We start from the raw sequence: 15,853 nt of genomic DNA on the forward strand, positions 1-15,853 counted from the left end.
ACAGAGAATACAGGAGGATTACCAAACACAGAGAATACAGGAGGATTACAGACACACAGAGAATCCAGAAGGATTACAGAGGCACAGAGAATACAGAAGGATTACAGAACACAGAGAATACAGGAGGATTGCAGAGGCACAGAGAATACAGGAGGATTACAGAAGCACAGAGAATACAGGAGGATTACAGAAGCACAGAGAATACAGAAGGATTACAGATGCACAGAGAATACAGAAGGATTACAGAAGACCAGAGAATACAGGAGGATTACAGAGGCACAGAGAATATAGATGGATTACAGAAGCACAGAGAAAACAGCAGGATTACAGATGCACAGAATACAGGAGGATTACAGAACAAAGAGAATACAGGAGGATTACAGAAGCAAACAATATAGAAGGATTACAGAGGCACTGAGAATACTGAAGGATTACAGAGGCACAGAGAATAGAGGAGGATTACCGAACACAGAGAATACAGGAGGATTACCGAACACAGAGAATACAGGAGGATTACAGACACACAGAGAATCCAGAAGGATTACAGAGGCACAGAGAATACAGAAGGATTACAGAACACAGAGAATACAGGAGGATTACAGAAGCACAGAGAATACAGGAGGATTACAGAAGCACAGAGAATACAGGAGGATTACAGAAGCACAGAGAATACAGAAGGATTACAGATGCACAGAGAATACAGAAGGATTACAGAAGGCCAGAGAATACAGGAGGATTACAGAACACTGAGAATACTGAAGGATTACAGAGGCACAGAGAATACAGAAGGATTACGGACGCACAGAAGATAGGATTACAGACGCACAGAGAATACAGAAGGATTACAGACGCAGAGAATACAGAAGGATTACAGACGCACAGAATACAGAAGAATTACAGGCGCACACAATATAGGATTACAGACGCACAGAAAATACAGGAGGATTACAGAGGCACAGAGAATACAGGAGGATTACAGACGCACAGAGTACAGGAGGATTACAGACGCACAGAGTACAGGAGGATTACAGATGCACAGAATACAGGAGGATTACAGACGCACAGAATACAGGAGGATTACAGACGCACAGAATACAGGAGGATTACAGACGCACAGAATACAGGAGGATTACAGACGCACAGAATACAGGAGGATTACAGACGCACAGAATACAGGAGGATTACAGACGCACAGAATACAGGAGGATTACAGAAGCACAGAGAATACAGCAGGATTACAGAGGCACAGAATACAGAAGGATTACAGAGGCACAGAATACAGACGGATTACAGAGGCACAGAATACAGAAGGATTACAGACGCAGAGAATACAGAAGGATTACAGACACAGATTACAGAAGGATTACGGAGGCACAGAATACAGAAGGATTACAGATGCACAGAGAATACAGGAGGATTACAGAGGCACAGAGAATACAGGAGGATTATAGAAGCAGAGAGAATACGGAAGGATTACAGACGCACAGAGAATCCGGAAGGATTACAGAGGCACAGAGAATACAGAAGGATTACAGAACACGGAGAATACAGAAGGATTACAGAGGCACAGAATACAGAAGGATTACAGAGGCACAGAATACAGACGGATTACAGAGGCACAGAATACAGAAGGATTACAGACGCAGAGAATACAGAAGGATTACAGACACAGATTACAGAAGGATTACGGAGGCACAGAATACAGAAGGATTACAGATGCACAGAGAATACAGGAGGATTACAGAGGCACAGAGAATACAGGAGGATTACAGAAGCAGAGAGAATACGGAAGGATTACAGACGCACAGAGAATCCGGAAGGATTACAGAGGCACAGAGAATACAGAAGGATTACAGAACACGGAGAATACAGAAGGATTACAGAGGCACAGAGAATACAGAAGGATTATAGACGCACACAGAATACAGAAGGATTACAGACGCAGAGAATACAGAAGGATTACAGACGCAGAGAATACAGAAGGATTACAGACGCACAGAGAATACAGAAGGATTACAGAGGCACAGAGAATACAGGAGGATTACAGAAGCACAGAGAATACGGAAGGATTACAGACGCACAGAGAATCCGGAAGGATTACAGAGGCACAGAGAATACAGAAGGATTACAGAACACGGAGAATACAGAAGGATTACAGATGCACAGAGAATACAGGATGATTACAGAAGCACAGAATACAGGAGGATTACAGAACAAAGAGAATACAGGAGGATTTCAGAGGCACAGAGAATACAGTAGAATTACAGATGCACAGAGAATACAGAAGGATTACAGAAGCACAGAGAATACAGAAGGATTACAGGCGCACACAATATAGAAGGATTACAGGCGCACACAATATAGAAGGATTACAGACGCACAGAGAATACAGAAGGATTACAGAACAAAGAGAATACAGGAGGATTACAGAAGCAAACAATATAGAAGGATTACAGAGGCACTGAGAATACTGAAGGATTACAGAGGCACAGAGAATACAGGAGGATTACCAAACACAGAGAATACAGGAGGATTACAGACACACAGAGAATCCAGAAGGATTACAGAGGCACAGAGAATACAGAAGGATTACAGAACACAGAGAATACAGGAGGATTGCAGAGGCACAGAGAATACAGGAGGATTACAGAAGCACAGAGAATACAGGAGGATTACAGAAGCACAGAGAATACAGAAGGATTACAGATGCACAGAGAATACAGAAGGATTACAGAAGACCAGAGAATACAGGAGGATTACAGAGGCACAGAGAATATAGATGGATTACAGAAGCACAGAGAAAACAGCAGGATTACAGATGCACAGAATACAGGAGGATTACAGAACAAAGAGAATACAGGAGGATTACAGAAGCAAACAATATAGAAGGATTACAGAGGCACTGAGAATACTGAAGGATTACAGAGGCACAGAGAATACAGGAGGATTACCGAACACAGAGAATACAGGAGGATTACCGAACACAGAGAATACAGGAGGATTACAGACACACAGAGAATCCAGAAGGATTACAGAGGCACAGAGAATACAGAAGGATTACAGAACACAGAGCATACAGGAGGATTACAGAAGCACAGAGAATACAGGAGGATTACAGAAGCACAGAGAATACAGGAGGATTACAGAAGCACAGAGAATACAGGAGGATTACAGAAGCACAGAGAATACAGAAGGATTACAGATGCACAGAGAATACAGAAGGATTACAGAAGGCCAGAGAATACAGGAGGATTACAGAACACTGAGAATACTGAAGGATTACAGAGGCACAGAGAATACAGAAGGATTACGGACGCACAGAAGATAGGATTACAGACGCACAGAGAATACAGAAGGATTACAGACGCAGAGAATACAGAAGGATTACAGACGCACAGAATACAGAAGAATTACAGGCGCACACAATATAGGATTACAGACGCACAGAAAATACAGGAGGATTACAGAGGCACAGAGAATACAGGAGGATTACAGACGCACAGAGTACAGGAGGATTACAGACGCACAGAGTACAGGAGGATTACAGATGCACAGAATACAGGAGGATTACAGACGCACAGAATACAGGAGGATTACAGACGCACAGAATACAGGAGGATTACAGACGCACAGAATACAGGAGGATTACAGACGCACAGAATACAGGAGGATTACAGACGCACAGAATACAGGAGGATTACAGACGCACAGAATACAGGAGGATTACAGAAGCACAGAGAATACAGCAGGATTACAGAGGCACAGAATACAGAAGGATTACAGAGGCACAGAATACAGACGGATTACAGAGGCACAGAATACAGAAGGATTACAGATGCACAGAGAATACAGGAGGATTACAGAGGCACAGAGAATACAGGAGGATTACAGAAGCAGAGAGAATACGGAAGGATTACAGACGCACAGAGAATCCGGAAGGATTACAGAGGCACAGAGAATACAGAAGGATTACAGAGGCACAGAGAATACAGAAGGATTACAGAGGCACAGAGAATACAGAAGGATTACAGACGCACAGAGAATACAGAAGGATTACAGACGCAGAGAATACAGAAGGATTACAGACGCAGAGAATACAGAAGGATTACAGACGCACAGAGAATACAGAAGGATTACAGACGCACAGAATACAGAAGGATTACAGACGCACAGAGAATACAGGAGGATTACAGACGCACAGAGAATACAGAAGGATTACAGGGGCACACAATATAGAAGGATTACAGACGCACAGAGAATACAGGAGGATTACAGAGGCACAGAGAATATAGGAGGATTACAGAAGCACAGAGAATACGGAAGGATTACAGACGCACAGAGAATCCGGAAGGATTACAGAGGCACAGAGAATACAGAAGGATTACAGAACACGGAGAACACAGAAGGATTACAGATGCACAGAGAATACAGGAGGATTACAGAAGCACAGAATACAGGAGGATTACAGAACAAAGAGAATACAGGAGGATTTCAGAGGCACAGAGAATACAGTAGAATTACAGATGCACAGAGAATACAGAAGGATTACAGAAGCACAGAGAATACAGAAGGATTACAGGCGCACACAATATAGAAGGATTACAGGCGCACACAATATAGAAGGATTACAGACGCACAGAGAATACAGAAGGATTACAGACGCACAGAATACAGGAGGATTACAGACGCACAGAATACAGGAGGATTACAGAAGCAAACAATATAGAAGGATTACAGAGGCACTGAGAATATTGAAGGATTACAGAGGCACAGAGAATACAGGAGGATTACCAAACACAGAGAATACAGGAGGATTACAGACACACAGAGAATCCAGAAGGATTACAGAGGCACAGAGAATACAGAAGGATTACAGAACACAGAGAATACAGGAGGATTGCAGAGGCACAGAGAATACAGAAGGATTTCAGAAGCACAGAGAATACAGAAGGATTACAGAACACAGAAAATACAGAAGGATTACAGAACACAGAAAATACAGAAGGATTACAGACGCAGAGAATACAGAAGGATTACAGAAGCACAGAGAATACAGGAGGATTGCAGAAGCACAGAGAATACAGGAGGATTACAGATGCACAGAGAATACAGAAGGATTACAGAAGACCAGAGAATACAGGAGGATTACAGAACACAGAGAATACAGGAGGATTACAGAGGCACAGAGAATACAGAAGGATTTCAGAGGCACAGAGAATACAGGAGGATTACAGAAGCACAGAGAATACAGGATGATTACAGAGGCACAGAGAATACAGAAGTATTTCAGAACACAGAAAATACAGGAGGATTACAGACGCAGAGAATACAGAAGGATTACAGACGCACAGAATACAGAAGAATTACAGGCGCACACAATATAGGATTACAGACGCACAGAAAATACAGGAGGATTACAGAGGCACAGAGAATACAGGAGGATTACAGACGCACAGAGTACAGGAGGATTACAGACGCACAGAGTACAGGAGGATTACAGATGCACAGAATACAGGAGGATTACAGACGCACAGAATACAGGAGGATTACAGACGCACAGAATACAGGAGGATTACAGACGCACAGAATACAGGAGGATTACAGACGCACAGAATACAGGAGGATTACAGACGCACAGAATACAGGAGGATTACAGACGCACAGAATACAGGAGGATTACAGAAGCACAGAGAATACAGCAGGATTACAGAGGCACAGAATACAGAAGGATTACAGAGGCACAGAATACAGACGGATTACAGAGGCACAGAATACAGAAGGATTACAGATGCACAGAGAATACAGGAGGATTACAGAGGCACAGAGAATACAGGAGGATTACAGAAGCAGAGAGAATACGGAAGGATTACAGACGCACAGAGAATCCGGAAGGATTACAGAGGCACAGAGAATACAGAAGGATTACAGAGGCACAGAGAATACAGAAGGATTACAGAGGCACAGAGAATACAGAAGGATTACAGACGCACAGAGAATACAGAAGGATTACAGACGCAGAGAATACAGAAGGATTACAGACGCAGAGAATACAGAAGGATTACAGACGCACAGAGAATACAGAAGGATTACAGACGCACAGAATACAGAAGGATTACAGACGCACAGAGAATACAGGAGGATTACAGACGCACAGAGAATACAGAAGGATTACAGGGGCACACAATATAGAAGGATTACAGACGCACAGAGAATACAGGAGGATTACAGAGGCACAGAGAATATAGGAGGATTACAGAAGCACAGAGAATACGGAAGGATTACAGACGCACAGAGAATCCGGAAGGATTACAGAGGCACAGAGAATACAGAAGGATTACAGAACACGGAGAACACAGAAGGATTACAGATGCACAGAGAATACAGGAGGATTACAGAAGCACAGAATACAGGAGGATTACAGAACAAAGAGAATACAGGAGGATTTCAGAGGCACAGAGAATACAGTAGAATTACAGATGCACAGAGAATACAGAAGGATTACAGAAGCACAGAGAATACAGAAGGATTACAGGCGCACACAATATAGAAGGATTACAGGCGCACACAATATAGAAGGATTACAGACGCACAGAGAATACAGAAGGATTACAGACGCACAGAATACAGGAGGATTACAGACGCACAGAATACAGGAGGATTACAGAAGCAAACAATATAGAAGGATTACAGAGGCACTGAGAATACTGAAGGATTACAGAGGCACAGAGAATACAGGAGGATTACCAAACACAGAGAATACAGGAGGATTACAGACACACAGAGAATCCAGAAGGATTACAGAGGCACAGAGAATACAGAAGGATTACAGAACACAGAGAATACAGGAGGATTGCAGAGGCACAGAGAATACAGAAGGATTTCAGAAGCACAGAGAATACAGAAGGATTACAGAACACAGAAAATACAGAAGGATTACAGAACACAGAAAATACAGAAGGATTACAGACGCAGAGAATACAGAAGGATTACAGAAGCACAGAGAATACAGGAGGATTGCAGAAGCACAGAGAATACAGGAGGATTACAGATGCACAGAGAATACAGAAGGATTACAGAAGACCAGAGAATACAGGAGGATTACAGAACACAGAGAATACAGGAGGATTACAGAGGCACAGAGAATACAGAAGGATTTCAGAGGCACAGAGAATACAGGAGGATTACAGAAGCACAGAGAATACAGGATGATTACAGAGGCACAGAGAATACAGAAGTATTTCAGAACACAGAAAATACAGGAGGATTACAGACGCAGAGAATACAGAAGGATTACAGAAGCACAGAGAATACAGGAGGATTGCAGAAGCACAGAGAATACAGGAGGATTACAGAAGCACAGAGAATACAGGAGGATTACAGAAGCACAGAGAATACAGGAGGATTACAGAAGCACAGAGAATACAGGAGGATTACAGAAGCACAGAGAATACAGAAGGATTACAGGCGCACACAATATAGAAGGATTACAGACGCAGAGAATACAGAAGGATTACAGAACACAGAGAATACAGAAGGATTACAGAACACAGAGAATACAGAAGGATTACAGAAGCACAGAGAATACAGAAGGATTACAGGCGCACACAATATAGAAGGATTACAGACGCACAGAATACAGGAGGATTACAGAACAAAGAGAATACAGGAGGATTACAGAATCAAACAATATAGAAGGATTACAGAGGCACTGAGAATACTGAAGGATTACAGAGGCACAGAGAATACAGGAGGATTACCGAACACAGAGAATACAGGAGGATTACCGAACACAGAGAATACAGGAGGATTACAGACACACAGAGAATCCAGAAGGATTACAGAGGCACAGAGAATACAGAAGGATTACAGAACACAGAGAATACAGGAGGATTACAGAAGCACAGAGAATACAGGAGGATTACAGAAGCACAGAGAATACAGGAGGATTACAGAAGCACAGAGAATACAGAAGGATTACAGATGCACAGAGAATACAGAAGGATTACAGAAGACCAGAGAATACAGGAGGATTACAGAACACTGAGAATACTGAAGGATTACAGAGGCACAGAGAATACAGAAGGATTACGGACGCACAGAAGATAGGATTACAGACGCACAGAGAATACAGAAGGATTACAGACGCAGAGAATACAGAAGGATTACAGGCGCACACAATATAGGATTACAGAGGCACAGAGAATACAGGAGGATTACAGACGCACAGAGTACAGGAGGATTACAGACGCACAGAGTACAGGAGGATTACAGACGCACAGAATACAGGAGGATTACAGACGCACAGAATACAGGAGGATTACAGACGCACAGAATACAGGAGGATTACAGACGCACAGAATACAGGAGGATTACAGACGCACAGAATACAGGAGGATTACAGACGCACAGAATACAGGAGGATTACAGACGCACAGAATACAGGAGGATTACAGGCGCACAGAATACAGGAGGATTACAGACGCACAGAATACAGGAGGATTACAGACGCACAGAATACAGGAGGATTACAGAAGCACAGAGAATACAGCAGGATTACAGGCGCACAGAGAATACAGAAGGATTACAGGCGCACACAATATAGAAGGATTACAGGCGCACACAATATAGAAGGATTACAGACGCACAGAGAATACAGAAGGATTACAGACGCACAGAATACAGGAGGATTACAGACGCACAGAATACAGGAGGATTACAGACGCACAGAATACAGGAGGATTACAGAAGCAAACAATATAGAAGGATTACAGAGGCACTGAGAATACTGAAGGATTACAGAGGCACAGAGAATACAGGAGGATTACCAAACACAGAGAATACAGGAGGATTACAGACACACAGAGAATCCAGAAGGATTACAGAGGCACAGAGAATACAGAAGGATTACAGAACACAGAGAATACAGGAGGATTGCAGAGGCACAGAGAATACAGGAGGATTGCAGAGGCACAGAGAATACAGGAGGATTACAGAAGCACAGAGAATACAGGAGGATTACAGAAGCACAGAGAATACAGGAGGATTACAGAAGCACAGAGAATACAGGAGGATTACAGAAGCACAGAGAATACAGGAGGATTACAGAAGCACAGAGAATACAGAAGGATTACAGACGCACAGAGAATCCGGAAGGATTACAGAGGCACAGAGAATACAGAAGGATTACAGAACACGGAGAATACAGAAGGATTACAGAGGCACAGAGAATACAGAAGGATTATAGACGCACACAGAATACAGAAGGATTACAGACGCAGAGAATACAGAAGGATTACAGACGCAGAGAATACAGAAGGATTACAGACGCACAGAGAATACAGAAGGATTACAGAGGCACAGAGCATACAGGAGGATTACAGAAGCACAGAGAATACGGAAGGATTACAGACGCACAGAGAATCCGGAAGGATTACAGAGGCACAGAGAATACAGAAGGATTACAGATGCACAGAGAATACAGGAGGATTACAGAAGCACAGAATACAGGAGGATTACAGAACAAAGAGAATACAGGAGGATTTCAGAGGCACAGAGAATACAGTAGAATTACAGATGCACAGAGAATACAGAAGGGTTACAGAAGCACAGAGAATACAGAAGGATTACAGGCGCACACAATATAGAAGGATTACAGGCGCACACAATATAGAAGGATTACAGACGCACAGAGAATACAGAAGGATTACAGAACACTGAGAATACAGAAGGATTACAGACGCACAGAATACAGGAGGATTACAGAACAAAGAGAATACAGGATTACAGAAGCAAACAATATAGAAGGATTACAGAGGCACTGAGAATACTGAAGGATTACAGAGGCACAGAGAATACAGGAGGATTACCAAACACAGAGAATACAGGAGGATTACAGACACACAGAGAATCCAGAAGGATTACAGAGGCACAGAGAATACAGAAGGATTACAGAACACAGAGAATACAGGAGGATTGCAGAGGCACAGAGAATACAGGAGGATTACAGAAGCACAGAGAATACAGGAGGATTACAGAAGCACAGAGAATACAGAAGGATTACAGATGCACAGAGAATACAGAAGGATTACAGAAGTCCAGAGAATACAGGAGGATTACAGAGGCACAGAGAATATAGATGGATTACAGAAGCACAGAGAAAACAGCAGGATTACAGATGCACAGAATACAGGAGGATTATAGAACAAAGAGAATACAGGATTACAGAAGCAAACAATATAGAAGGATTACAGAGGCACTGAGAATACTGAAGGATTACAGAGGCACAGAGAATACAGGAGGATTACCGAACACAGAGAATACAGGAGGATTACCGAACACAGAGAATACAGGAGGATTACAGACACACAGAGAATCCAGAAGGATTACAGAGGCACAGAGAATACAGAAGGATTACAGAACACAGAGAATACAGGAGGATTACAGAAGCACAGAGAATACAGGAGGATTACAGAAGCACAGAGAATACAGGAGGATTACAGAAGCACAGAGAATACAGAAGGATTACAGATGCACAGAGAATACAGAAGGATTACAGAAGGCCAGAGAATACAGGAGGATTACAGAACACTGAGAATACTGAAGGATTACAGAGGCACAGAGAATACAGAAGGATTACGGACGCACAGAAGATAGGATTACAGACGCACAGAGAATACAGAAGGATTACAGACGCAGAGAATACAGAAGGATTACAGACGCACAGAATACAGAAGAATTACAGGCGCACACAATATAGGATTACAGACGCACAGAAAATACAGGAGGATTACAGAGGCACAGAGAATACAGGAGGATTACAGACGCACAGAGTACAGGAGGATTACAGACGCACAGAGTACAGGAGGATTACAGACGCACAGAATACAGGAGGATTACAGACGCACAGAATACAGGAGGATTACAGACGCACAGAATACAGGAGGATTACAGACGCACAGAATACAGGAGGATTACAGACGCACAGAATACAGGAGGATTACAGACGCACAGAATACAGGAGGATTACAGACGCACAGAATACAGGAGGATTACAGACGCACAGAATACAGGAGGATTACAGAAGCACAGAGAATACAGCAGGATTATAGAGGCACAGAATACAGAAGGATTACAGAGGCACAGAATACAGACGGATTACAGAGGCACAGAATACAGAAGGATTACAGACGCAGAGAATACAGAAGGATTACAGACACAGATTACAGAAGGATTACGGAGGCACAGAATACAGAAGGATTACAGATGCACAGAGAATACAGGAGGATTACAGAGGCACAGAGAATACAGGAGGATTACAGAAGCAGAGAGAATACGGAAGGATTACAGACGCACAGAGAATCCGGAAGGATTACAGAGGCACAGAGAATACAGAAGGATTACAGAACACGGAGAATACAGAAGGATTACAGAGGCACAGAGAATACAGAAGGATTACAGACGCAGAGAATACAGAAGGATTACAGACGCACAGAGAATACAGAAGGATTACAGACGCACAGAATACAGAAGGATTACAGACGCACAGAGAATACAGGAGGATTACAGACGCACAGAGAATACAGAAGGATTACAGGGGCACACAATATAGAAGGATTACAGACGCACAGAGAATACAGGAGGATTACAGAGGCACAGAGAATATAGGAGGATTACAGAAGCACAGAGAATACGGAAGGATTACAGACGCACAGAGAATCCGGAAGGATTACAGAGGCACAGAGAATACAGAAGGATTACAGAACACGGAGAATACAGAAGGATTACAGATGCACAGAGAATACAGGAGGATTACAGAAGCACAGAATACAGGAGGATTACAGAACAAAGAGAATACAGGAGGATTTCAGAGGCACAGAGAATACAGTAGAATTACAGATGCACAGAGAATACAGGAGGATTACAGACGCACAGAATACAGGAGGATTACAGAAGCAAACAATATAGAAGGATTACAGAGGCACTGAGAATACTGAAGGATTACAGAGGCACAGAGAATACAGGAGGATTACCAAACACAGAGAATACAGGAGGATTACAGACACACAGAGAATCCAGAAGGATTACAGAGGCACAGAGAATACAGAAGGATTACAGAACACAGAGAATACAGGAGGATTGCAGAGGCACAGAGAATACAGGAGGATTACAGAAGCACAGAGAATACAGGAGGATTACAGAAGCACAGAGAATACAGGAGGATTACAGAAGCACAGAGAATACAGAAGGATTACAGATGCACAGAGAATACAGAAGGATTACAGAAGACCAGAGAATACAGGAGGATTACAGAACACTGAGAATACTGAAGGATTACAGAGGCACAGAGAATACAGAAGGATTTCAGAAGCACAGAGAATACAGAAGGATTACAGAACACAGAAAATACAGAAGGATTACAGAACACAGAAAATACAGAAGGATTACAGAACACAGAAAATACAGAAGGATTACAGACGCAGAGAATACAGAAGGATTACAGAAGCACAGAGAATACAGGAGGATTGCAGAAGCACAGAGAATACAGGAGGATTACAGATGCACAGAGAATACAGAAGGATTACAGAAGACCAGAGAATACAGGAGGATTACAGAACACAGAGAATACAGGAGGATTACAGAGGCACAGAGAATACAGGAGGATTTCAGAGGCACAGAGAATACAGGAGGATTACAGAAGCACAGAGAATACAGGATGATTACAGAGGCACAGAGAATACAGAAGGATTACAGGCGCACACAATATAGAAGGATTACAGACGCAGAGAATACAGAAGGATTACAGAACACAGAGAATACAGAAGGATTACAGAACACAGAGAATACAGAAGGATTACAGAAGCACAGAGAATACAGAAGGATTACAGGCGCACACAATATAGAAGGATTACAGACGCACAGAATACAGGAGGATTACAGAACAAAGAGAATACAGGAGGATTACAGAAGCAAACAATATAGAAGGATTACAGAGGCACTGAGAATACTGAAGGATTACAGAGGCACAGAGAATACAGGAGGATTACCGAACACAGAGAATACAGGAGGATTACAGACACACAGAGAATCCAGAAGGATTACAGAGGCACAGAGAATACAGAACGATTACAGAACACAGAGAATACAGGAGGATTACAGAACACAGAGAATACAGGAGGATTGCAGAGGCACAGAGAATACAGGAGGATTACAGAAGCACAGAGAATACAGGAGGTTTACAGAAGCACAGAGAATACAGGAGGATTACAGAAGCACAGAGAATACAGGAGGATTACAGAAGCACAGAGAATACAGGAGGATTACAGAAGCACAGAGAATACAGGAGGATTACAGAAGCACAGAGAATACAGGAGGATTACAGAAGCACAGAGAATACAGAAGGATTACAGATGCACAGAGAATACAGAAGGATTACAGAAGACCAGAGAATACAGGAGGATTACAGAACACAGAGAATACAGAAGGATTACAGAGGCACAGAGAACACAGGATGATTACAGAGGCACAGAGAATACAGGAGGATTACAGAAGCACAGAGAATACAGGAGGATTGCAGAAGCACAGAGAATACAGGAGGATTACAGAAGCACAGAGAATACAGAAGGATTACAGATGCACAGAGAATACAGAAGGATTACAGAAGACCAGAGAATACACGAGGATTACAGAACACAGAGAATACAGGAGGATTACAGAGGCACAGAGAATATAGATGGATTACAGAAGCACAGAGAATACAGGAGGATTACAGAACACAGAGAATACTGGAGGATTACAGAGGCACAGAGAATACAGAAGGATTACAGAAGCAGAGAGATTACATTAGGAAAATGGGCAAAGAAGTTGTAGATGGAATAGCACTGCCAGGAAATATTTGATCATGCTCTTTGGTAGGAGAAATAAAAGCATAGACTGTTTTCTAAATGGAGTGAAAATTCTAAATAATGTTCAAATAGAATAGAAGTGAAGAGGAATTTCTTTAGCCAGAGTATGGTGAATCTGTGGAATTTGTTGCAAGAGGTGGCCATAGAAGCCGTCATTGGGCATATTTAAGGAAGAAGTTGACAGATTCTTGATCAGTCAGGGCATGAGGGATATATTGAAAAGGCAGGAGATTCAGGCTGAGAATAAAATGGATCAGCCATGATGAAATGGCTGTGAAGACTAGATGGGCCAAATGGCCTAATTCTGCACCTACCGTAAATCCTGATGTACAAGCTGACCCGGAGTATTAGCCAACCCCTTTTGTAGAGGTTAAAGAGTTGACACCCCGAAGCTTTCATGAAGGAAAAATCGCTACTTGACTGGGAAATGTTCAAAGCGCACTTATCAGGTGAGACAAAAGCAGCATTGAAAGCTGAAAATATGGACATTGCAGTCATCCCCGGTGGTTTGATGTCCATGCTCCAGCCATGGATGTGTTTAAACAAAGCATTCAAAGAATTAATACGTCGACAGTGGAACGAATGGGTGATGTCTAGAAATCGGTCATTCATTCCAGCAGCAAATATGAGGGCTGCATCTCTAGCTACAGTGTGCGAGTGGGTAGTGCAATCGTGGGAGGAAATGAGGGCCGAGTGCATTGTAAAGGCCTTCAAGAAGTGCAGCTTCAGCAATGCTTTGGACGGCACTGAAGATCATTTGCTTTGGGAAGACAACGATGGAGATTTGGCAGCCAGTAAAGCTGCAAATGACGATGTCAAAACAGAAATTGACAATCCTTATCATAATATGGTGACTGCCGAAGAATGGGACGCGATTTTCGGAGAGTCAGATAATGAAGAGTGTGAGAGTTTCAAGGTCTGAACGTTTGATGACAGTGTGTACAAGTAAACTGAGAAACAGACTGTGTTTTGTAGATCTTTTGTGTAGATTTCATAAGCGTGTATTTTCTTTTGTATTTGACTCAAAAACAGCCAATAAATGCGATCTGTCTTCTGTGTACTCGTTTTTCCAAAGTTGACACCCTCTGTATAAACCGATCCCCTAATTTTAGGACCAAAATTTAGGGCCAAGTTCTCAGCTTATACACCGGAATTTACGGTATATCATATGGCCTTAAAATGCTCTCAACTTGAAATGGTTAATGCAATAAAACTCAAAGTACTAACTTTAAAAATTAATTATGAGGTGTGAAATTGTAGAACCACAGGGGAGTAACAGTACACTGATTTTGGCTTCCTCTGTCTTCCCTGAACATTCTTAGAGGTCCACTCTAATAAGGCTTGACTTATTTCCCCTAGAAAAAATTATATCCATTTCTTTGCAATTGATATTACAAAAAGTAGAGATTTCATCTGAGAGAAATGAGAACCAATTTCTTACCTTGTATTATGAAGTGCTGCTTTAACTGCAATGGAAATTGCATCAAAAAGATTTCCACCACACTCTAATAGCTGAAAAATAAACAATTTAGAGTTAGTCTCACACTGACAGTGGTACTAGGAAGTTTGTGATCCCTGCAAATTTTCTCCATGTCTACATAAATATAACATAAAATGTGATCTGATTTTCACGGAAGTCCTAACACTAGATAAAAAGAACCCATTTAAATAAATAACACAAAAACATTATACTTGTTCATTTATTTATTGAGAAAAATGATCCAATATTACATGTATTTCTTGGAAAAAAGTATGAGAATCTCTGGAGTTCTACAAAAGCTATTTGGAGTAAGGTGCTCCAATCAATGTGATACAATTGGAGGTGTGGGTTGTAGAGGTGCTTTGCCCTTTAAAAAAAAGTCACACAAAGTCAGGTTCTCAAGAAGGATCTGTTCATGTGCACCATACCTCAATCAGAAGAACTTTCAGAGGACATTAGAAGAATGGTAGAG

At 42.1% G+C, this 15,853-nt stretch overlaps 1 protein-coding gene across 2 annotated transcripts in view; it reads right to left on the reverse strand.

The window, feature by feature from the left end:
- exosc7 (exosome component 7) overlaps positions 1 to 15,853 on the reverse strand; it is a 177,987-nt gene that overhangs the window by 93,807 nt on the left and 68,327 nt on the right. For both annotated transcript variants that reach the window (XM_059945705.1, XM_059945704.1), the window contains exon 5: positions 15,343 to 15,413. In XM_059945705.1, the coding sequence (XP_059801688.1) occupies positions 15,343 to 15,413 (71 nt within the window). The remainder of the gene's footprint in view (positions 1 to 15,342; positions 15,414 to 15,853) is intronic.

Source organism: Hypanus sabinus, chromosome 20, assembly GCF_030144855.1.
Source record: "Hypanus sabinus isolate sHypSab1 chromosome 20, sHypSab1.hap1, whole genome shotgun sequence".
In the NCBI taxonomy this organism is placed as follows: Eukaryota; Metazoa; Chordata; class Chondrichthyes; order Myliobatiformes; family Dasyatidae; genus Hypanus; species Hypanus sabinus.